Genomic DNA, 24,897 nt, shown 5'->3' with positions numbered 1-24,897 from the left:
TTCTTGTTCAATTAAGTTCATTGTGATTCAGAACCACCTCCTCACACTGCAGAGCCTGCAAGAGATCAGTGCTGCAATCACTACCTTTTAACAGCTTGCTTTCTCCGTCTGGACTGCACAAGTCACTCGCTGGCAGGGCATCACACTCTGAGAAAAAGAAAAAAAACGGGGAAAATGGGAAAAAAAACGGGGAAAAGAAAAAAAACGGGGGAAAAGAAAAAAACCCATTCTTACGCGCCCCTCTGAAATACATTCTCGTGAATCACGGGTCTTCAGGTGGACATTTCAAAGACGGGGAGAGAGGGCAGTTTCGCCAATGAGTCATTTTGTTTAGATGTCTGAACTACTGCTGTCTTTTTACCCTTCAGTAAAAAGTTTGCTCTCCTTGTTGCCTGCAAGAGAAATATCTGCAATACCTATCCTGCTGCTTGGTCTCACTCAGGCTAAGCAGTGTGGCTCAAAGACTTTTGTAAGTCAGTAGGAAGATTTTGAGGACTCTGTTGGATTACAGCTCAGAACAGCCCAAGAATCAGGGCCTATCAAGAGATCATGACAAAGGATTTTTAGGGGCCCTCCCACTCTCTCCTTCATTTTCACTGTTCTGAGGCAACCGTAAAGAAAAAAGAAAAAAAAGTCTGTGCAGTAGGACGGGTAACCTGGAGAGTTTCTGATCCCAAGCCCCAGGCTGCAGAGGATGCCGAGGTCTACCATGGTGCAGGGTGCCCCCTCAGCGCCAGCACCAGCACCCCACAGGCTGGCTCAGCACCCCCGAAAGAGGAGACCAGGATGCTTGTGAGCATGTCTCACTCTAGTGACAGGACAGACAAACTACAGCAGCCTGCCTCTTCCAGCCGGCCTTCAATGGCTGCTGCCTGCTCCCAGCTGGAGGGGCTTGTCCAAGGCCCTTGGGGCTCACTGCCCAAATTACTAGGGCCTAGTAGAGCAAACAGTTTATTACAAAACCCAAAGATGAGAATGATCAGGGTTGGCACAGGCAAAGAACGACATGAGAAAGAGAAGTAACTCCTTAATGTTACTGGGCAAAGGTCTTTGGTGCTCACAAAGATGATTTTAGGTCCTGGGTGCATTTAAGCTAATGGCACTGGGTAAGCGGTGCATGAAACACCTTAGTTCACAGCCATCCACATCCCCTTCCAGCTTCTTCATTGCACTGCTAGATCATGCTCCAGGAGCAAGAAAAGTCCTCAAGGAGGCTGCTGGCTGTCTGGTGCTCTTAAGAACATACAACAGCTTTTCCAGCTGCAATCACCTGCATGGCAGCTGACACACGACAGCGATATTTGAGCTAATTGTGCCAGCTGGGACATGCACAAAACAAATGTGGCCCAAATGCAGGTTCTGAGGAAGGATGTCTTTTAATGAATGTATACTTCTCTGCTCACCTCATGCCTTTGTGAAATCAGTTTGAAGTTCACATCAGGAAGAAGCTTTCTACTCAGATTCACAGGATTTATCTCAGACCTTTCCCAGTTTCCAGTGTCATAAATAGGTTCCTGAAGCTATCCTAAAGAAGGGGGATGAAGTAGTTGCCTGTTCTCAGCATCTTTACAAATCAGACTGCTGATGCATGTACAGATCCATAATGTGTTTTCCTTGTCACGGGGCCCTTTTCACCTTTGTATACATTCTTCCTCCCAGATTTCATCCTTCCTAGGAAAGTGAGATCTCGCTTGAAGTTCTTGCAATGCCCGTGTGAGTGGCTGAACATCTGTCCTAGCAATGTTCTCATCAGCCCACAATTAATTAACACATTGGTTTCCTGCTCCCTAAAGCCCCAAATTCCCCTGGAATTTTTGCTTTCGTGACTAAGGACTGATGAAGAAAAATGTTGAAGCAATATCTTCCTATGATAGCTGGAAATCTGATAAGGTTGGTTCTTTAAATATATATTTATGGGTTTTTTCTAGAACAAATCATATTGACTGTTACAAAGAAAACTCAGAGTGGTATTTCAGTTATTGAAGTCCTACTGTAACTGAAGGTTAATAGCTGCTGTGGCAGTAGATACTCTATAAATCAATGGCAGAAACACATGAATCAGAATATCACCCCACTGAGGTACATCCCATCTCACTGTGGTCAATAGAAGTTGTTCTGCCAATGTCCATGGAAGCAGGAAATGTTCACGTGTCAGCAAATTTTAATACTAGTTATTGATAGATATTGAAAATATAGTATTTATGCACTCAGTTTTAGTTCTGGCAATGGCACTGTTTACTCTGGAACTGAAGTTTGGTTCTGAAGCAAGATCCAGAATTTGGTCATTGGCATTTGCAACCAGAGAAGATGAAATTATCTTAATGCCGTGGGACTACATTCAAGGCTATTACCAGGCACTCAGGATGGCAAGTGTCTGGGCCAAGGTGCCTGATAAGAATGTCAGAGGGTGAACAACAGCTCTGGCACGTTACCTACAGTTCATCGCAAACCTCTGGCTTCCTTATGTGGTGTGGGTTTCACCATAAGGAAGTAGTCACTCGAACAACCTCCAAAGGGATGGGCTGGACTCCTCAGCATTGGCGGTTTCCAGGACATGACTGGACAAGATGCTAGATAATCTCATCCAGATTCCCTCTTCCATCTAAGGTTGGACCAGATGATCTCTGGAGGTCTCTTCCAACATGAGTTGCCCGTGTTCTATGACAATAGTAAATTTGGATGCCAGGAAATCCACCCGTACAGGCCTTTCACAGCCATTTTCCAGGTCTATGTACTTCCCCCTAGCCTATAATCAAAAGTTCATTACATTTGCCATCAAAGAAAAAAAAAAAAAAACAAACCCCAAAGACTGGCTTTAGGCTTCTGCTTCTTGAAGGAAAATTTCAGTGGTAAAGATGCCAAGAGCTGATACTGCTTTTCTTCTGAGTCTGCTTTACTGAAACCACCCCACTCTTTTGAAACATCCACAGGCACCTTAAGCAAATCATGTGTTGCAAACATAATTGTAGTGGGAGTGAACTCCATCTGGCTAGGGAAGCGCAGGCTGGCATGCCTCCCCTCAGCTCGCCTGGGCTCAGCAGCAGAGCCAGTGCCACAATCCAGTATAAAGGGGTCATGCTCATAAAGCAGCGTTTTGAGTGCATGCACAGGCACCCTCCCAAAAATATATCCCAGAGGAGCGCAGTTAAATGCAAACGCTGCTCTTTCTGCAATAGATAGCACTTTCCTTACTGGATTGGCTGGCACAAGCTGATCATGGTCAAGTGATGCCTTGGTTTTTGAAGACTGCTTTTTAAAAGAAAGAAAGTGCTGAAGAATGAACACAGAGACAGAGCTTTTCAAATGAACCTAGAGGAGTCTGGAATTCTGGCATTCCCCTTTGAAAATCACAGGCGCTGGGCCTGAAGTTTCCATTATTCTAATCACTTTCTTAGTTCATATCAGATCATCTTTTAGTGTTTCAAATAGGTTACAAATACCTTAAACAACATTTTTCTTCTTTTTTTCTTTTTTCTTTTTTTCTTTTTTTTTAAAGATTTGTTATCAAGCAATAAAGTCCCTTTCACATCCACTCAGCCATATAGTTTTTTTCTTTCCCAGTTTTGTATTTGAAATCAGAGCAACGGTTTACATTTTAGAAATATATCTTCACCGGTATGAAATGACAATGATTTTCGTGGTGAATGATAATGCCATTTTAGTACTAATTTCTAGAGAGATGTGGGGCAGATTCTGGTGCATAACTTTAATTTTTTATGCTTAGCTGAAGTCAGACACATCCAGCCAGTAATGAAGCCAGGTGCCTAATGAACAAGACCACCCCAAAAAACCCTTTAGAACTAGTCTGGCTGTTAGCAAAAGGTATTTCTTTAATCCTATCTGTCACATTTGCAGTGTGTTCTCATCATTTTTCTGCTTAAATATAATCTTGGAGGATCAGCTATTCATTTATCAGCTAGGTTTGATACTTGCACGTATTTTTCTGGCTGGCCACCTTGCTCTAGGGAAGGTAGCAGCTGAGGACAGGGAGCCGCAGCAGGAGCAAGGACAGCCACCTCTGCAGGACTGCAAGGCTGTCAGTCAGTCCGTCCCTCCTTCTCAGGAGACCAGCGAGGCAGGAGGGTGCGGAGGCACGAGCCACCGGCTCCTGTCTCCATCATCTTCTCCAGGGCCAGGTCTCTGGCTGACGGTGAGGGAGAGAAAAAGCAAGCGGTCACCTCCTGGTAGAGGCAGTGTTACTGCAGGATGAGCTAGCGGCGAATACATTGCTCAACACCCATGGGAGGGACTTTTTAAATATCACCGTGATCACTGGACCCTCCCCTTCAACCCGAGACGACGCTTAGAATAAATCAGTCTCTGACTGACAGCACCAAAGATTTAGGTTTTATCCCTATTACTAGCCTGAAAACATGAAATAAAAAGCCCATGGAGTGAGCTGTTCGAAGAGATATTTTGCATTTTAAAAAGGGGATGAAGGGAAAAAGAATTTGTGGGGATACAGACAGCTTTGCTGGGGAAAGCATCTCTCTGTTACCTTGAGCCGGCTGCCTCTTTTGAGTTTCAGCCATGACAGTCAGCAAGCCAAAAACTAAATGAGAAAAACACATCCTCTAAACGTGGTGGGTCCCCTTGTGGTAGATGATTTCGATGGAGCTAAGCTGGAATTAAATCATCTGCCCAGCACACTGCTCCGTGCCTGGCAGCAACAGCGCAGGGCTGCCCACCCAAACATCCACGCAGCCCCCTGGGCACACGCAGCAGCCCACGCCGGGCCCGTCGCTATCTCTGGCAGAGCTAAATCTGGGCAGCAGCCGTGGGCTCTGTCCGTCTGCCTCCGCCACAGAGGCATGACACAACCCTAACAAGAGGAGCATGAGGCTGCTGCTGCCAGGGTGGAGAGCTTCTTCTTGAAAACAAGGGCAAAGTCGTGCTGATGAACAAATTGTCCTAACAGGAACTGAGCCGGGCACCGTCAGACTTTCCTCTCCTTAATCACAGACTGATGTCTCTTAGAAACAGGCTGATATTCAAGCACCTACTAAAACATGACACCTTCTAATACAAGGTTGGGGCGGGGGGGGGAGAAAAAAAAGAAAAAAAAGGACAGCCTGATAAACAACTGTCCCCACTTCATCCTGCTCCCCGGCTCCAATAGAGCTGAGAGTGCTGCTATTTGAGATGGGCAGAAACCGCTGGCTTTTGTTCAGAATCTATAGTGCAGTGGGCCCCTTCCTGGGGCAGGGAAGGTGGTAAGACTGGAGTCAGGCTTGAATTTCAGACAGATCTGGACTGCCCCAAAAGTCAAGAACATTTAGAGGAATTTGGCTTTTCTCCTCTGTAATTGATGCCTCTAGCTGTGGATCTCTTTTTGTTGTTGCTTGGCCAGAAATCCCCTAGAAATGCCTGTTCTTATGAGATTTGTGGCCAGATTGCCTGGGGCTACAGTCATTTCGGCAGTGATGGACATATCAAAAGCCAGATATTAAACTCTTCCTGATTGCACATTGGAAACTGCCCCAAAATTCATTCCAAAGCAGATTTACAGAGTGTAATATTCAACCCAACCCTCTTGGAGCCAGCCCAGCCTTTAACCTGAAGCCATAGCTTCTCTGCCCTCAGAAAAAAGAAGGAGCAGACAAAACCATAACAGATATGTATATATGAATCAATAAGAAATAATAAGCCAATATACCAATACAGTTATCAGTGGGGCAGAGAAGTGAAATGAAAAATTCCTCTTGCTGCAGCCTCTACAATCTGGGGCTCCTGCAAAGGTGTCTTGTCCTTCACAACAGCAAACACAGCCACAAATGGCCAAGCTGCCAAGAGCTGGTAAGTTCAATGTTTATACCCATGTACTTCAACCCACACTCCTTTCGTGCTCTTTCCTTTTTATGTTGATAATGCACCAACTGTGATATATAAGAAGTCTTTTAGCTGTCTAAACCCATCCCTCTGAGGAAAAGGACAGGGCTCGACATTTTGATAACTGCTTCAATCTCTCTTATGCATTATGGTGAAAAATTCCTCATCATCAACAGCAGCAAAGAGCTGGATAAAACTGTTTTGCCTTAACTTCATCTTAAAACTTTCGCTACTTTGAAGGAAAACTTTGTGCACAGTGCAAAGCTTAGCCTTCACCTCCTTGACCCTGTCAATGTCTTCAGAAGGGTGTAAAAGACAACCCTACTCTGGGCTGCAGCTTGTGTTGTGGTATGAATGGAAGGGGCAAGCTGCCAGGGGACACAGCCCCACGGTCTGTGGCATTGCACTTCATTCACTACCATGTGCCATGTGCTGAGCTGGCTCTGAGAGCTGGCTGAAAATGAACCCTTTTTCTTTCTTTTTTAATTCCTCAGATTAGTTTTCAGCCAGCTCTGGTCCTCTAATTCTTCTCCCTGTCCATAGTGAAAATCTATAAATAGGAAGAAAAGGTGGAACAAAAAGAAATTATGGAAGGCACAGAGGTGGCAAGCCAGCGTTTTTCATCTGCAGGGCCCAGCTGATGGCTGGTGTAGTTACCCAAAATCACCCTTGCCTTTGAGTTGGAGAAACAGAGCTTGGGAGTTCATGGTGGCTTTGAGGGGACGCACATGAAGGCTGCCACTGCACACATTAGGTAGACCTAAAGAGGCAGTGGCATTCACCAGCACTATTTTGTGAATGGAGCTCTCAGCAAGGAAGCTTTCCCTCTTGCCCTCTGGTTTCTTTACTCCTAGCTACACTGTCATTTAACCCCCTGCAATCCTTCTCCTTGCCAGGTGGGCTTCAGGCATTTGCAGCCCATGGGAGTCGTGGATACCTGGCCTGGCAGCTGCCGTCCCTCTGTAATTCGGGTCCTGAATATTGACACGAGTGGTTTGTAAAAAGAGAGGGACCATAGCTGGTCCAGGACCCTGCAGCACAGCCAGCACAGACTGGGGTGGGGAACTGGGAGGAATGGAAGCCAACAGCAATTTTCACTCCGATGAGCCCCTCTTTGGCTCCTAGAGATGCTACAGATGGGTAGTGAAGGTCAGGGCTGGAGCTGGGTGGGGGAGAAAACTGGGCAGTGAAAGAGCCACGGGAGAAGGCTGTAGGGGATTCGTCTGATTACTTTGTGCTGGGAGAAGCCCATGCCGGCACCTTGAGGTCCCTCTCGTGCTGCTGGAGGGGATAGCCTTGAGGATGGTCCCGGGAGGGTGCCTGGGTGACGAGTACCCCCAGAACAAGCCTTATCCCCGGCATGGCTCATCGGAGCCTCGCCGGCCCACGCCCTCCACCCAGCCCCGTCACACCCGTATCCTGTCCGCAGAGGATGGGGTCGACGGCCGGTGCCCTCGGTCCCAGCCGCAGGGCAGCCTCACCGCCACTCCCCAGGGCTGTCCCACGCGTGACCCTTCGCCACGCCACCCTCTGCGGTGTCGCCGCCGGCTGCTGCCGCCGGGATCGAGCGGCAGCAAAAAGGCCGGGAGAGACCAGCCCCCCTCCTTCCCCGCTCCCCCCAGACTCAGCCCGAGGGTGACGTCATGGTGGGGGAGGGGCGGGCAGGGGGAGGGGACCCCCGCACGTCCCTGTCCCCTGCACGCTGCGCAGCGCGGGGGCCGGGCCGGCCAGCCCCGACGGGGCGGCCCCGGGGGCGGGGGGGGGTTCTGCCGTGCTATCCCCACCCCCGGGGGGGCGGCTCCTCCGTGTGCGTGTCTGTGTGTCTGTGCCCGGGTGTCTGTGTCTGTGTGTCCCCTCCCGCCCCCGCAGCGCTCTCGCCCCGGGGGGACGGTCCCGGCTGTCGCCCCCATCGCCACCGCACGGGGCAGGAGGAACGCGGGGAGCGGGGGGGAGTTTCTCGGTGATTTCTGGGGCGGGGGGACACGGGGAGAGCGGGTAAATCTAGCCTGTGATGCCTATAAATGGCGCTCCTCTTCCAAGGTGCACATTTATTTTTTTAAAAAAAATTAAATAAATAAATAAGAAGGGGGGGAAAAACCCGGTCGGTGTCATCCCCCCACGTCAGGGCCGGTGGTGGGCGTGAGGCTGTACTTCCTCCGCCCCCTCCTAATGGAGCGAACCATTCCCAGCCAGCCTTCCTCGCCCTCTCCCGCTGCCTCCCTCTTCCTCTCCTTCTCCTCTTGTCTCCCCCCCTTGTCTGCAAAGTCCTCCGCTGCTCGGAACTTGTTGGCAATGTCTATTTTTCAGCTTTCCCCCACGTTCTCCAAAGTAACTATTTAAAGATCTGCAGCCGCAAATGGTTTTACTAAATGTAGGATGGGACTTAAGTTGAACGGCAGTTATATTTCTCTGATCCTTGCTGTACAGATAGGTAAGTGGACTGCCAAAATTCCGTGTCAAGTTGCGCGCACCCCAGTCCGGCTGATGCATGCGGGAGCGGAACGTCGGGATAACCCGCGCTGTGCGGGGCGGCGGCGGCGGCGGCGGCGGGACCCCGCTCTGCGCTCCCCGCGGTCCCTGCGCCGCGGCAGCTTCGCGTTCCGGCACGCTCTCAAGGCAGGGGAGCCGGCAGGAAAGGGAGCCGGTTGCTGATTTCTCGTAAACCACTTTTGGTTTTCGTTTTCCTAAAGCGGTGCGTGCTCGCTGGTACATCGCTTTTTATTTCCCCTCCGCCTCTTCTTCTTTTCCCTCCTTTTCTCTCGGTCCCCACGAATGGTTGCGTTTGTATCTGGTTTTCGGATATCCCCTTCGTTCTTTTCCACCTACAATTTGGTGACTCCAGTGCTAAGAAATTCTCCTCCTCTCTCCGAGGGACGGAGAAATAAGAACCGGCACAAAATGTCTTGCGAGAGATCTAGCTGGAAAGTTTTTTTGCAGAAAATCGGGGGGACAAGCGAAGGTCTCCCTTTGGGAACCAGAACGTTTTTCCATTTGCAGAGAACCTTAAAACCAAAGAAAACCCCTCACTAAATTAAAAGAAATAATCAACTCGATTGAAGAAATAAAAATTACTTCTAAAAATCGCTGAGTCCCACCGCCCAGTCGTTAATTTTGTGCTTGGAGAAGACCTGTCGAAAATCGAGCAGGTCCAAAAAATTTCTGTATGTGCTGTTACTTAAAATAGAACAGGTTCTTTTCATGTCGGTGTGTATTCTGTGTGTCCGTAGCTGGTTTTGTTCAATATCTTGGGGTTTTCGCTGGTTGCTTTTGTTGGTTTGCTCTCGGATTCATTTTATACGTTTCTTCCCTGATTTTTTTTTTTTTTTTTTTTTTTTTTTAAAGTTACGGACGCTAAACTATCTCAAAGTTAATTACCAGTTTTGTCCTATATAGGCGAATTTTAAAGACTATCTACTGGATATGTAGATTCCCGAGGCATGATCCAAAACTGGGGGTTTAAGGAAAGGGGATTAAAGCACGTCTTTTATTATCTAGGCTGTCAGGTGTGAGGAGCCCTTCGAAAATATTTTCCTGCAAAGAAATTCTGATGCATTAAAAAAAAAAGAAAAAAAGAAAAAAATCTCGACATTGCTATTTAGAGACCCTTTTGCTCGGTCACATTCCTCTCCAGAAAACCTCTGCAGCATTTTATGGGTACCAAAAAAAAAAAAAAAAAAAAAAAAAAAAAAAAAAAAAAAAAAAAAAGGAGGGAAGAACTAGAAGGGGAGGCAAAATGCCTTGAATACTTCCTCACTAAAAGGGGAGCGGGGGCGGGGGGGGGAAGAAATAGTGCAACGAAATGTTGACCTCTGGGAAATGTGGTTAAATGATGCAAACCCCTACATTCGTATGACCATTCCATTTTAGATAAGGCTGAACTCTTCAGAAGGCCAGTTTTTGTACTGTCAGAGAAAGAAGGGGGAAGGCTCTTTTGGGATGTTATCCTCAATTTCAGTCCCTGCAATTTTTTTGTGTGTGTTTGTTCATTCCTTTGGAGGAGGAAGATTTTCTTTCTTTTGTGTCTATTTGGTTCAGCCGAGGAGAGATTTTAGTGAAATTTCAAAAGGCACCTGGAGTCGCCGGGAAATGCCGTTCCCGGGCTGGTGTGAGCATGAGCAGTCATTTGGAAAGTTACCCCCAAATACTGCTGCACAGCGCGGGGATGGTGGCGGTGCGGTGGCTTTGCGGTGCCCTGGAAGCGCACGGCTTTGAAGCTCGCGGTGGGTTTTTCTCCTCTCTGCTCCTCCTTCGGTATTTCGGGTAACCTTCCCCCACCTCCTCCACACCCCTGGAATCAGCTTCTGGTTGTCGGTGTGGGGTTTGCAAAGGGCCGCTGGCTTTGCCCCGTCCCCGGTAAAAAGCTTGTGTGAAATGGATGCTCGGCTCGTTCCCAAAATGTCTATGCACCGAGACCTAAAAAAAAAAAAAAAAAAAAAAAAAAAAAGGGGGGGGGGGGGAGGCGGGGGTGTTTATTTGTTTATTTATTTATTTAGGCAGAGGAGATTGGAGCTGTCCGAAATCCTGACATTTTGGGAGGTGACCTAGGTGGGGGCGGGGGGGCTAAGTCTCCGCGGAAGGGACAGGAGGGATGGAGCAGCCGCAGGACTGGGAGAACGGGGAATGGGTTTCGGGAGGGGGCCTGGTCCGTCACGGAGGGCTCCTGCGGTCGTGCTGCATTGCACATTGCTGCACGCTGTTATCTTCGAATGGGGGGGTGTGGGGAGTGGAAGGTCGCGGCAACTGCAAGGCACAAGCGACCTAGTTCGTGAGAAATCCCGTTGTCCTTTGAACCAGGCGGGACTGTGTCTATCAGCTTTTGCTTTTATTCTTTCTTTTTATTATTATTATTATTATTAATTATTAATTGGCGGGTTTAGGGCAGCTTGGACCGGGGTTACCCTGTGCGGAGGCACTGGCGCGGGCAGAGAGGGCCAGGCTGTCCCTCGGGGCGAGGGATGCTCGGCTCACCACTGATCCCAACGTGACCCCCACATCCCCAACCCCCGGCCCCAGCCTGGGGCAGGGCTCCTCTTCGAAGCCCGGAATTTCAGCACAGCCCGACACTTTTTGTGCGGAAATTCGTGGAAACTCCCCCCCTCCGCTGTAGCTGCTGGAGCGGGATGGCGCGGGTTTTATAGGACAATGTTTTTACCCTCGGGATGGTCTTCGGTTCGTTCTTCTCATTTGTTTGCCTGCGTATTTTTTTTTTTTTTTTCCCCCTATCGTAGCCAATGTCTGGAACCTGCTGGGGGTTTGATGTGACGGCTGGTGCTGGTGTGTGTGTCTGGTGTGTGTGTGTGTGTGTGTAGAGGGGAGTGGCCACCAAGTCATGTTAGAGATGAATCAAACGGCAAGAGGAGGATTTGGGTTGAAACAATCTCTTTCAGAGTCAGCCATTTAGCTTGCAACCGGTACCTGGCAAGGAAAAACACACACCACACCACACCCATCGCAGCCATCCCCTGGAGACACGGCTCGGGAGGGGACCCCCACCCGACGCCCGACGGTGTGGGCGGCAAGGGGCTCCTCCTCAAGGGAGAGGGGAAGCCCCTTCCCGCCCCCGCTGGCCGCAGCGACATCCCGCAGGCCTAGGGACACCGCGGCGTCCCCAGCTCCCGTCACGGGCAGGAGAGCGGCTGAGAGCCAGCCCCGCGCCGTACCCGGGTACCCGGGAATGCCGTGCTGCGGCACAGCCCCTGCCGCGGGTCCCGTCCCGTGCCCTCTCGGGACGCGCAGGAGGAGCCCGTAACTCATTTCCCTCCTCCGTTTGCAGGCGGTTGTTTCTGTGTTGGTTCTCGTCCTACTGAACCGAACGCCCTTGACTAGAGCCATCCCGAGGGACGCGTGGGCAGCGAGTATGGAGGAGCGGGGCTCACCCCGGCCCGGTCCCGCCCCGCCGCCCCGGGCAAGGCGCGCCCGGGCCGGTGCCCCCTCAGCTGTCTGCGAGATTTCGCTGCCCCTTCTTTGCGTGTCTCTACCGCAGCTCTTTCTAGTGATTTTTTTTTTTTTTTAATTTAATTTTTTTCCTCGCTGCGCCTTGCACGGTGTTTGCCCGGCGACCTGGGCAGTCGGGAGCGTGTGCGTGTGCGTGCGCCTGCGTTTGTACGGAGAAACGCTCCTGCAGCTTCGAGGCGGAATTTTCTAACAAAGGATCAAGCCCGGGGAGAAGCAGGCAGCGCATCCTCACCTCCCCTCCTTCTTTCCCCTCAAAGAAAAAAAAAAAAAAAAAAAAAAAAAAAAAAAAAAACGGGGGGGGGAGGGAGAGGGAGAAGTGATAAAAAAATTAACGAAACCATGCCGATAACCCACAGACACCGAACCCTTCGGTACAAAAAAAAAGGAAAGGGCGAAAAGCCCGTGGCTCTCCTCCTCGAGCGGCCGATGGCGAGCCCAGCTCGGACCCACCGCCCCCCTCCTGCCCCAGGTCGCGCCTTTAGCGAGGGCTGTGGGCGGGCGGCGGGAGGAGAAGGGAATTGGCGAGTCGGGGGCGGCGGGGCCGGCGGTGCTGACCTGTGCCCCTGCCCCCGCAGCGTACCTGGTGCAGGCGGTGAGAGCGGCGGGGCGGTGCGATGCGGTCTTTAGGGGCTTCTCGGATTGTTTGCTGCGGCTGGGCGATAACATGGCCAACTACCCGCAGGACCTGGACGACAAGAGAAACCTTCAAACGATCTGCGCGTAGGTCTTTCCTCTCTCCTTCGGGGCCGCGGGGGGAGAACGAGGGTCACCTGGGGCTGGGCGAGGGGGGGCCAGGCTGGATGGTGGCTGGAAGGAGGGAACACCAGTAACGCGGGGGTTGGATTCTCCCGCTCCAGGGTCCCTCCAAGCTCCCTGCCACGGGGTCAGGCCGGGCTTGGGGAGCAGGGAAGTCTGGAGGGAATTTTTACAATGTGGGGTTGGGTTTTTTTTTTTTTTCCTCCGTGAATCTGAGGTGGGTTTTTTTTTGCTGGTTTGTTTTCTTGCTGGTTTTGTCTTTTGGTGGTGGGTTTGTTGGTTTTGTTTTGTTTTTTTTCTTTCCCTTCCCTACTTGGCTTCTCTCGTATTCTTCCCCCGATCTGCACCGGGGTGCTGACATCAGCAGCACGGGGATCGTTATCCCTTTCCTCACTGCTGCCTGCGGGACACTCGCTCACCGGCGGGCTCCGGGCTCCCCCCGAGGCTGCGCACCCGGGCCGGGCACAGCCGGCGCTGGGCAGGTGGCTCCTCGGAAAACAAATCGTGATTTAAAAGGGAAGAGCCCAGTCATTATATGAATCGCCCGGCGGCAGAGAGGCGGCCGTCCCAGCGCCAGCTCTCTCCTGCCACCTCCATGGCCCCGGGAAAGCCCATTTGCTTGCTCCCAGTTTCGCCCAGCTCCTGGCACAGAGGGGACAAAAAGGAAAGGGCAACGATAATAGTAATAATATTATTAGTAATGATAATGATACTAATAACAACAACGACAGCAACAAAAATATTAAAGGGAGAAAAAGAGCTCGCCTTGCAAAATCGTGTCCCGCACAGGGAGGAAGAGACTAGCATTTTTGCTATGTGTGGGAAGGAAAAAAAAATTCAAAAAAACCCCACCCACCCAAGCAACCAACAAAACCACAAACCGCCACAAAACAACAAACCCCGAAACCAAACCACACATACACCCACAAAAAAAAAAAAAAAAAAAAAAAAAAAAAAAAAAAAAAAATCTGTTGCGGCACAGAGTATTTTCCCTGTTTTCGGTGCAAAATCCCCCCTTTTAAAACCAACCAATAATAATAATAAAAAATAATAATAAAATCATATTTAGAAACGAAATATTATCTTTAGACATAAATAAGTTTGGAATAGTTTGGAGCTTTTATTTTGCTCCGCCAAATATAATCAGGAAACAAAATACATTAAATGGGAAGAAGGGAAAGGAAAGGAAAGGAAAGGAAAGGGAAAGGAAAGAAAGGAAAGGAAAGGAAAGGAAAGGAAAGGAAAGGAAAGGAAAGGAAAGGAAAGGAAAGGAAAGGAAAAGGAAAGGAAAGGAAAGGAAAGGAAAGGTTGAAGAGACTCTATAACACTCCTCTCTTCCTACCTAGAGATTTCAAACACCCAAAAAGGCTGGCACCTCACTGTAAATGCAGGGCTGCAGTTTACTCTGTGCAAAAGTGAACTGCAACAGAAATGAATGCCCAGGGCAGCAGCTTCCTGACATCTTTTGCCCCCGAGTACCAGACCAGATGTGATCCTGATCTCTAAAAAGTAACTCTTTTCCAAGAAAGACCCTTTTCCTGACCACCTCCTACCATCCGATTGCCTTCGCCCTGTGCCGGGATGTGTATTGAAAGGAGATGGTGAAAGATTTAATTTTCCTTTGGGAGATGCAATTACAGCAGAAATACTGCAGGAGAGGCACACTCTCAGACTCTGGCTTCTCAGTATCTCATTATTTATTACAAATGTAGCAAACATTGGGAGTCTACAACCAGTTTAGAGTGCTCATAAATTAGAGTCTGTAGGACTATGGGAAAAAAAAGAAAAAAAAAAAAAAAAAATCAAGACCCAGTCTTGAAAGAAAATCATACCAGTCTGCCTTGAGGTATGGGGGAAATAGAAGGCAGAGGGCAGATTTGGGGTGATTTTCGATAACCCAGACATGGAGAGGAAAGATACTTCAATATCCTCCATATGTGGTCCATGGGACGACGGGTGCCTGCCCCAGCGACAAAAGCTGGTCCAGTCCCCGTGAAGAAAGGAATGGAAAAAAAACCCCCCAAACTTGTGAAAGTAGCTGGAAATTGTCCTAGGAAAGCGAATCTCTTCGCTGCCTGTAGAGCCCTGGCCACGGATCAGGGGTCCCTCTCGCTGCCCCGCTGCGGGTGGGTGCGAGGCGCCCAGAAGAGGAAGATGCTCCTTCTTCCTTCTCCTACCCTTCCTGCTTCTCCTACCTTCCTCCTCCGCCTTTTCCCGCAGTAAGGGCCTTTTCCCGCCCGGGGGGATCCCTCTCTAGAGGGAGGGATTCCACACACTACACCCGAAAGGGAGCCTTCCCCACCCCCTTCTGCCCGCTCCCGCCGGTGACGAGAAGCCCGCGGGCTCCTGGGGTGACGCCTGGCAGCCGAGGGGGGCACGTCCCCTCCCTCCGCCAGAGACCCAGCAGAGCGATTCTTGCAGCGCCCTGAGCGGGCTGGTGCCGAAGGCGGGGTTGGGGGTGGGGGGACCCCGAAACCTCAGCCAGCGGCTCCTCCCCGCCGGCCCAGCCTCTCCTTTCGGCGTGCCCGGCTGGGCTGCGCCGGCGGGAGGAGCGGGGCGGCGGGCCCGAGGGGCGGGCCCCTCCCGGGAAGGTGGGCGCGTGCCTGTTTTGACGCCGGCTGCTCTCCCCTCCTGCAGGTACTGGGATGATTTCCACGCCTGCACCCTCACAGCGCTCACCGATTGCCAGGAAGGAGCGACAGACCTCTGGGAGAAATTGAGACGGGAATCCAAAAACCTCGATTTCCAGGGCAGCTTATTTGAACTGTGCGGAGGAGGCAGCGGCGCGGCACCGTCCCTGCTCTCGCCGGCCTTGCCCCTGCTCCTGGCGGCTCTGTGGGCCGCTCTAGTGACCTGGCTGCCTTTCTAGGGGGGCGAGCACACTCACACCCACACCCTCTCCATGTGCTGGATCTATAGAGGAAGTGTCCATCCGTTGCTTTGGGGACGTTGTGCTTTTCTGTGGTTGATGATGATGATGATGGTGGTGGTGGTGGCTGATGATGGTGAAACACCCATGTAGGACTATGGAAGCGTTCTCCTTTTTTTTTTTTTTTTTGTTTTTTTTTCCCCCCCTTCTTTTTTTTTTTTTTTTTTAAATTTTTTGTTGGGTTTTTTTGTGTGTTTTATTTGCCAAATCTTACCAAACAGGCAAGCGGCACGCAGCCCAAATCGGACCTCAGCTTTACTATCGCTTCGAATCAAACATAGGAAAAAAAAATTACATATATAAAGAAACAAACTCGAGCCCTCTTTGTGCAAACGCAATCTCAGGAACGGCTCTGGGCCACCTACTGCTAAGGCTGTAACCGGCCGGGTACCTCCCGGCGAGCCACGGGCTCCGCTAAAAATGTGGCAGTGTGCGAGGCGAGAACAAAAACCGCAGACAGGAAAAGGCACTGGCGAGAAATCCAAGGTAGATGTCCACGTGTGAAGCATACGGTGAATAATTCACAATCTCTCATCTTTCCTCCACGGTCGCTTGGGGTTTTTTTGGTCATTCCACTGGAAAAAAAAAATAAATAAAAAAGAACATTTTCCTTGAGGGGAAAAGAGAGCGAGAGAGGGAGAGAAAGAGAGGGAAACGAACAGCTAAGGAAGGAAGGAGCAAGAGGAAAAAAAAAAAAAAAAAAAAAAGACGCATCTAAATGCCCGGATGAATGAAGGAATGCTGCTAACATCTCGGAGAGTTTACTTTTACTTGCTGTTGGAAGGCATATTTCCGAATTCACTGCCTTTAATTTTTTCCTCCTCTTTGTTTTAGATGTTACACATAACAGTAAAATATCTGAATATCCAACGGTAGAGATCACGAAAAGGGGGCTTAAATGTAAACCTAAAGGAAAAAAAAAAAATAACAGCAGAAAATGATTTTGGGAAAAAAAAAAAAAAAAGCTTTGATTTTAAAAGAGAAGAAAAATGTAATTTAAACAAAAATTTATTATAAAGTCAATTCAGCAAAAAAAAATAACAAAAAAAGAGATTTGCTACAGAGTATAGACAGAAGTATAAAATAAAAATTATTGTTTGAAATGAGGGTGTCGTCCTTTTTATAAAATATGCCTAGAGTACCTTGGAAAGGACAGGGCATTTAAGGCAAGGAAGTCTAAATCTTGAACCCATCCCTTGACGAACACGGCTATTTCAGTTCAAACAAGGACAGGGAGCCTGAATCCCTCAGCCAAAGCCTTTCTCTCTCTCTCGTCCCTTTTTTTATTTTTTTCTTCTTCTTCTTCTTTTTTCTTTTTTCTTTTTTTATTCCTTCAAAGCACGCTGTAAATCCTCCCACCCTCCTCCTCCTCCTCCCGAAGCCGCGAAGCGCAGCAGCCCCGTTTCCCGGCCGCCCGGGACTGGCGCAGGGAGCCCCGCGCAGAGGCGGGGGCGGGCGGCGCGGATCTCCCGCGGACGCGGAGCGGAGCCCAGCCCCGGCGGGGGAAAGGCAACAACCACCATTAAGGAGGAGGCTGCGGAGCCGGAGCCGGGGCGCAGAGGAGCCCTTTCATAATTAATAAGGCAGCTCAGCCGAAGGAGCAAGGGGAAGGGGGGACGGGGTATTGATTTCGCAGCAGAAGCTGCTCTAACCTCGGCTATTTATAGACGCCTGATGCCTTTATAAAGAAATACACATCAAAGAGTAAACACGTCCTCTTTACTTATAAGAGGAGAGCCCAGCTGGCGATCAGGGGTGGGTGGGTGGGTGGGTGAGTGCGTGATGGGCAGGTAGGGACCACGAATTTGTGCGAGGTGATTTATTCCGCTGGGGAGTCGTTGCCTGTGAGATAGCTCTCCTTTGCCAATGTGTAGGGTGGCAGAGTCTCTCCTTCGCCCCCTCTCCCTGCTCCCTCCTTTCCCAAGGTCCGCAATGTAATGTGTAAGCAATAGCAAATGTAACAGTTCATAAATCAAACAGTGGGTCGCAAGCCAATCTGCATTTCCCAAACGGATTGAATCCCAGCAACGAATGTGCTCAGGAACTGGAGCCAGGCGCCTTTACCACTGGAAGCAATGTTGATTTTTTAATGATAAAATACATTATGCGTGTGTTGGGGGGGGGCTTTGCAGAGCTCAGCCTCGCTTCGGCAGACACAGGTCTGCTTGAATTTTGTTTTACTTTGGCCTCCCTCAAGACTCGATCCCCACCACCACCGAAGAAAAAGGAAAACCCTGGAGAGCAGAGCTTTGTTTAAATGGTTTGGGTTATTTTCCCTCCCCACCGAGGATCTAGACCTAAATTGATTTTTCTGTGAACATCTCTGTATTCATGAGGTCAGGCGCTGCTGTTATGGTTTCCTGTAGCAAGAAATGCCAGATGCCGAGGAGAGAGGGGAGACGTAGCCCTTGCTGGGGTGCGAGGGGCTCCGCAGCCTGCTATGTGAGCCGCCTGAGCCCCGGGGACCCCCCTGCCGGCGGCCGACAATGCGCCCCGCTCCGCCCCGGGGTGCCCGGGCGCCCCCGCTCCCGCCCGCTGCCGGCATCCCCCGGCTCCTGCAGCCGCCCCCGCCTTCCCGGCTGCCGGACGGTGCCCGTCCGCCGGAGGACGATGGAAGAGAGCCTACTGGCTTTCCCTCACCCCACCGAAGAAAGTTGAAACGCCCTAATAAGGGGGAGATTTCCAGCTCATTAGCGAACCCGAGTTATCTTCGTGTGAAGTTCAATTACTAATGAATAATCTCTCTGTAATTAGCACATCCCCCAATTAACCCTCCGTTGAGGAGAATAATAAACGGTGGCCAACGAGTGAAAAAGCCGAGCGGGTGGGGAGGGTGCACGGTGGTGGTTCCCGGGCCCCTTTCCTCCCCCTTGTCTCCCCTCTGGACTCTCCTGTTTGGGGTTAATAATTGTCGGGCTCCCATCCCGGGGCGCAGGCCGGTCACGGGCCTGCCCAGCTAGCCGGGATGCGCTAACCTGCACCGCACCCCGGGATTTCCCGCACGGGCAGCAGGGACGGCAGCAAACCCCGGTTCCGCCGGCTCAGCTCCCCCGGGACAAACTGGCAAGCGAGGCTCTTCCCGCCCACAGCTCCGCGTTTTCTTTCGGGGAGCACAAGCAACCAACAAACTCCCCCTTCCCTTCCTCCCGTTCGTTTTATAAGAGCCCCTCAATGCGCAAGACATTCGTTGCTCCCTTTTCTGCTCCTTTCAAGGGCCGTCTCTGAAACCTGAGTGCAATGGTCGATTTTCCGTGTTTAATTTTCTCGGCCGCAGGGATGGATGGTTGCTCTGCCTTGCCATGTTGTGTGGCCAAGGAAACGGAGCCCTCCGCCAAGTCCCAGAAAGGGACTGAGTGTACTGGGCTTGCCTCCTGCCGCCTTGCACCTGTAGGGTTTGTAAAGGCTGCGGGAAAGGCTGAGCATCTCTTGCCAGGCTGGTCCCACTGCCCCAGGCAGCGGCTGCTGTAGCGAGAGCTGGAAGAGGTTCAAACCTCTAACATCCCTTCTTAACTCCCGGGCAAACGTGAGCCGGTGAACTGGAGAGGGGAAAAACGCAACAGAAAAGCGTTTAAACGTTGACAGTGACCACAGCAAAATTATCCCCCGCTTAAAAGAAAATGCACACACATGCACGCATAAAGGGGATTAAAAAAAAAAAAAAAAAAAAAAAAAAAAAAAAAAAAAAAAAAGGCATAAATGCAGATCAACAGGGAAAACCCCGCAGCTGAAACAAAAGAAAAGCCAGTGCATTTCTAGCTGGCTGGATAATCAGGAAGGGTTGCAGCCATTGCGGCTCTGCCTGCCCTAATTCCTATCCCCAGCTCCGACTGAGCAACCGCAGCCCCGCAGTCCCGGAGGGCTGCAGAGCGCTGGCTCCTTCTTCCCCAGCAGCGCTGGATGCACCCGTACTTGGCCTGCGGCTGCTCTCCTGCTGCCTCCCTCCCCCTTTTAGCAGCCTGGCTGAGCCCTGCAGGGAGGGCTGCACCTTGCCCCGGCTCGGGCTGCCCTCCGACACGGCGAAACCCGGCCCAGCACTGAGCTGAGGTGGTGGTAGTCGATTATTTTTGCTTTAAGGGGGAAAAAAAAAAAAAAAAAAGAAAAAAGAAAAAAGAAAAAAAAAAAAAAAAAAAAAAAAAAAGGCCTTTCCCCATCTGTTCAAAGGCTGTAACAGGGAAATGGAGTGGGCCTGTGCTGGGAGCAAAAGCTTGAGCCAGGACATAAAAAAACTGAAGAAAAATCTGAGTCGTAGTGCAAGCAAACTTGTTGGTGCTTCTGGAGGGAGCAAGGAGGCATGGTATGAAAGTAAAGTGCAGTTTCTGTTTCTGACTGGGCTTTTTGGTGGCTATATCTACATCTCAGAGGAGGCACCCAGTTACTGTTGGTCCTTGGCTCATTTGCACAGTCTAGGAATGAATGGATCAATGGCTCTTCCAGCCCTCCTCCTCACCAAGATCCTTTTAAAATCTGTGCAGTTGCTGTCCTGCCCAGTGAAACCCAGTAAGTTCTGTGAAGGGCTGACAACCTAAGGAGAGAGAGAACAGTTCAGCCTTTCTATTCATCCAGCTGATTCATTAATGATTAGTGCCATTAGGTGGACTACAGTAATGCCTGAGGGCCCCAATTAAAGGAAAAGTGAGCTTGTTAAATCCAGAAAGCCAGATTCTCCCTCTGATACTTCCGCCTGATGCAGAGGTGGTGTCTCCAGGGTGGGCAGCAGGAATAGCCCTGGCTTCCTATTTGAGCAGCCTCTGTGCCTTCCCCCCTCCCTCCTCCACCTTTTCCCTCTCCCCTGCCTTAGCTGCAGGTCCTGCTTACAGGATGCTGCAGAGCAAGGCTGTTGCAGGAGCTGGCTGGCAGGACTTGCAGGAGGAGGTGCCATACCAGCTTATTCTTCTGAGCCACTTCATTCTTCACCACAAGTGGGTTTGGGTGGGCTTTTTTTGGTTTAGGTTTGGGGTTTTTTTGGGCAGGGTTGAGAGCAGGCAAAGTGATGGGGAGTGCAGAGGAGTCTGTTATGAAATCAGATGCGATTTTAGATGTCTGAAAGAGTTTCTTTAGGCTAAAGGCAGCTGAAGATCAATTGCACTGTTGGCAAATGTGCTTCCAGCTGGCTGGTGCCTCTCTGAGAGACAGTTTCAACCCAGGTCCCATTGCAATGGTAGTACAGGGAGGGGCTTTCATTTGCTTTGGGCTAAGGACCTTCTGCTGCCCAGTTCCACCAGTGAGAAGAGAAACTGGAGATGATGTGGGAGAGTGACAACAGCATTTTTACTGGTGAGTTACTGGCTGTTCCTTTCCCCTCAAATCCCCATGGTGGGTCTGTGTTTGAAGATTTTACTAAAAGCCCCATACTCTTGAACTGTGTTCGCTAACAAGTGTGGAAACTGTGCTGGCACAGACTTAGCCTTTCAGGAGGTACTGAAGAAATAGGTTTAAATGGATCAAATTCTCAGAAACCCAGCCTGTGTTTTGAGCCTTAGCTTTTCAGGCTGCATTGTTTGTTTTATTTTGTTTCTTTGTTTGCTTATCTCCAAAGCTGATATGAAGAAAAGATGAAAACAGCTTCCCGAAGGTCAAGGTGAGACTGACCAACACCTGAGTGCTGGTATTCACCAGCAGTAACAAATCCCTGCTCACAGGTGCTGGAATTCTCTTCAGAGAAGCAACATTGCTGCAGGGGACAAACAACTAGTCCTCGCCTTCTTTACACAGCCATTCTCTGGGAAAAAGTATCCCCTGAAGTCAATGTGCATTCTGCCTAGGTAAGGATTTTGAATGCTCAGTTTTACCTCAGACAGGAATGTTTTCCCAATATGAACTCCAGGTTCATGCCACTGAAATACAAAGAGCTTTGTGTGTGCATTGTGCCTTGCACTTCCAGATTTCTGGCCCACGATATCAATTTATTAAGGACTGTGAAAAACTTGCTAGATCTCTCAAGCACCAAAGATCAAAGCTGCAGGGCACCTTTCTTTTTGCCAGGAAGCAGCCTCAAGAGTGGATGGGCAGTGCATCCTTTAATAACTCTTTAATACCACCAATTTCTTTAACACTTTGGAAAATACTGGATATTCAGACTGATGCTGCCCAAGACAGCAAACAAAAACCTCAAAACCTGTCAACCAAAGTAAAAAACAAAGTAACCAACCAAAGAACCACTAGTAATCATAAGAAAAAACCCAATCACAGATAGTAATAAGAGTTGTATTTAATCAGCTTTTTCCCCACCTCAAACCGCATATTTTGCTGCAGACACTGTCAGTAAGTTTCCTTCATACACAGCTATGTACATGGTCTAATTCTGCCAAATGCACCTCTTCCAGAGTCAAACCATGTGACTCTCTTCGTCAGGACTTCTAATAGTAGTGCTTCTGACAACAGTAGTACCTTAAGTACAAGAAGTTTTGCAGTAAATTGTCAGTTTGGCATTTATGCTTCTTTTAATGCATTTTATTTTGACTGGGTAGTGTAAGAGGCCTTATCCATTCCTGTGCTCCCCTGGGGCACTTTCAATTTTCCAGTCCTCTGGCACAAGCTGCCTTTTGCAAAGGAATTATTCCTGTAAAAACACCGCCTCATTTTGCTTCCCATATTCTAAGAAATCCTTAAATTATGTTGTCAGATGAAAAATCCAGAACATATTTTGTTAGCATGGAACATTGGTCACATTAGTTTCGCAACGCCTCATTGAAGGATCCAATATGTCAGAAAATTGTCCTGAGCCTTGCTTTTTATTGAGGCTTAATAGGTGCCCTTGTCCTTTTTACTAGACCCATGATGCAAGACTTGTTTTTTTTTCTGTTGCCAAGGCATTTCACTTGATCTCCCTCACCCTTACTCCTAGTATCCATTAAATGGGAGTGGCACTTTCAGGTCTTTGAGATTTGTGAAAAATGCTACATGAGGTGATAGGCTTTATTAATCAGAAATTTTTTATTTTATCTTTTAGCTTTCATCAGAAGAAAAACGCCCGTATTGAAACAACAACAACAAATAATAGGTAAAGGATGCTCCCCTGTTGCTTCACATATCTATTAATGTAAGAGAAAACATTCAGCCCTGGGCACAGGACAGCTGTGGTTTATGATCCTCCTTGAAGAAGCCTCATCTTAAAGAAGGCTGTAGCAGTCCAGCCTCATGCAGATGCTGCATTGCCAGCATTTCAGGCTCTGAGTTTCAGCCCAGGCCCTCAACTAGCTGTCGAGGGCAGGTTGTCCTTCTTGCAAAATCCCAGTCCATTTTCAGCCATGTCACTCACTGCTCACAAGCCCCGTGTTACTGTGCATCAAAAGTTCTTTTAATTATCTTTCCTCCGTTTTCTTTAGGTGTTGGTGATTTGCACTCTCTCCACCTAAATCAGATATCTGGCACGTCAATCAATACTTAGAAGGCTTAGGAGAAGAAGAAAACATCAATATTTCACTGAACACAAAAAGTTGCACAACTCCCCAGTCTTCATTTTAATGTCAGCTGTGGTTAGCTCGTCGTTTTCCTTTTTTTTCTGTAAGATGAGTGATTTCCACTTCTTTTTGAATCCCACCTGTGCAAATAGCTTGTTTTTCTCCCTAGCAAGTGTTAACAAGGATCTGCGAGGATTTTGTACAGGCTCAGTAGTCAGGCAGTCCTGGGGCGGCTGACTTCTAGGAAAAGCCGCAGCAGGAACAAACGAGAGCCAGCCTACGCACCAGGCGCAGCTTTTGCTGGTCCTCAGCTTATGTTCCAGCTCACACTTACGGTAAATGAGCCGCCGCTAGCAACTGCAGCGCAGACCAGTGCCAGCACGACAGATCCGGACGAGCTGGATGCTTCATCATGGAGCTGCCCTTAGAAACCATGGCCCATTATAAGGCAGCTTTCACCCTCCTCAGCAGAGCTGTGCCAGCCCACGGCAATTTAGGACTTGCTCTGCTCACTTCAGTCCGTGCAATTTCATCCTTCGTGTGAACCAGATCATGCAAATGGGGGCACCGGAGTCACAGGGAAGTCGAGTTCCACGCGAGTACTGGCATGAGAAGGAGCAGCAATTAGCTCTAAATTCACTCTACCAGCCTGTCATTTCTGAGCTCTCCCCTGCTGCTCTGCAACTGGAAGCCTTGCGCTCTAGAAGAAGGGGAGAAGAACATTTTGCTCATGCTCATATTAATCAAGTCATCTTGTGAGCTGCTGAATCTGTGAAATTGTATCTCCCATGGAGTTCAGTGGTAATGACTGTCTTCGGCGTGGACTCTCTGGTGTCTAATAATACAGTTATACTTCTGCAGTGGATGCACTCCTCGCATTTTTTCTCCTCTGCCTGCCTACTTCCACACACTTGTAGGCAGCTCAAACCTTTGAGACTTCTATCCCCTGTCAAGTTTGATCAAACTCAGTTCACAGGCTCAAAAATTATTTAGGAGGGACCGACTGGCACTTGCACAGACAGTGTGATCTCATAAGCTTCCTTTCCTTGGGAAACTAGGCTACCAACCTAGCAACGGGGTGAAAAAAAAAATCCATCCTACTTGCAAAAAGGACCTAAACACCAGGAGGAAAAAAGGGGAGGTGGGAGAGGAAAGTGAAGCTGTTTTGAAGGGGAAAAAAATCGCTGCCTTGTAGCTGCAGAGCTCTCGCACACTTAAAGGGCCAGCCTTGGAGACACGTGCTGGAGGAAATATTCTCCAGGAGATGGAAAGTTCTCTCGTGAAAACTGGTAAGGGAGAGAAATGACCTGGATTCCTCTCACCACCTGGCGTGCTAAATGGGTATCTCTATGGTAAAGATCATCTCCGGTGACACCCGTTTCTCCCCGTGAACTAGAGGAAGACACAGACACAATTAGCATGCAATCTGTATGCCTGCAGTATCTAAAATGAGGTGTGTCCTAACCCAAAGGGAATGAATGGTCTTCTTCCTGCTCTCTCCTTCAGACCAAAGTTTTCCATGGTGCTGCTGCAGGGTTTGTTACTTCATGTACTACATTTGTATTTTAGGAAAGCTGCTGTGTGTCTTAATAGCTGCAGATGTATGCATGGTTTTACTGGGCATTTATTATCACTTATCCTCTTTGCACTGAAACCTTTCCTGTCCTTGTATCTTATGGAATAAAATTCTTTACGTGAGCTTTAATGGTTCTATGATTCTACTTTACAAATTAGGGAGCTGTCATCCCACTTTTATTTGTTATCACGCAACGTTTGAGGCTGTCAAAAGTATTATAGTGCATACTCACATAAATTGATATTTAATTTCAGTAATTATAATGTCACTAATTGTGTTTTTGCACCTGATGAAATTACTCACATTCATCTATTGATCTCTTCTTTGTTCTTTCTAGATTTCGGCATTCCATTACTCTTTAATCTTCCCTGACTATGGTAGATCATACAAACAATGAAACTTGGAAATAAAAGCTCAGATTTTGCTGTGAATTTCTGTGTGCCAGATGAGTG

The 24,897-nt window shown here is 49.2% G+C and overlaps 1 protein-coding gene across 3 annotated transcripts; it reads left to right on the top strand.

The window, feature by feature from the left end:
• The first annotated feature begins 7,921 nt into the window (after positions 1 to 7,921).
• Positions 7,922 to 24,574, top strand: NRN1 (neuritin 1). Of its 3 annotated transcripts, none has more exons than XR_009208437.1 (6): positions 7,922 to 8,260; positions 12,360 to 12,504; positions 15,178 to 15,955; positions 21,109 to 21,231; positions 22,419 to 22,469; positions 22,795 to 24,574. XR_009208437.1 is itself a non-coding variant. In XM_040082220.2 (3 exons), exons 1-3 carry the CDS (start codon positions 8,206 to 8,208, stop codon positions 15,407 to 15,409), a joined length of 432 nt encoding a protein of 143 aa, XP_039938154.1. In that variant the 5' UTR covers positions 7,922 to 8,205; the 3' UTR covers positions 15,410 to 16,572. The 3 variants fall into 3 exon arrangements, 1 of the variants encoding a protein (XP_039938154.1); XR_005703581.2 differs by having other exon boundaries at positions 21,006 to 21,231; XM_040082220.2 differs by lacking the exons at positions 21,109 to 21,231; positions 22,419 to 22,469; positions 22,795 to 24,574 and having other exon boundaries at positions 15,178 to 16,572.
• The last annotated feature ends 323 nt before the right edge of the window (positions 24,575 to 24,897 follow it).

The sequence above is a fragment of the Hirundo rustica genome, chromosome 1, assembly GCF_015227805.2.
Source record: "Hirundo rustica isolate bHirRus1 chromosome 1, bHirRus1.pri.v3, whole genome shotgun sequence".
Classification (NCBI taxonomy): domain Eukaryota; kingdom Metazoa; phylum Chordata; class Aves; order Passeriformes; family Hirundinidae; genus Hirundo; species Hirundo rustica.
The sequence above is the reverse complement of the archived record's forward strand: the minus strand, read 5'-3'. Positions and strand labels throughout refer to the sequence as shown.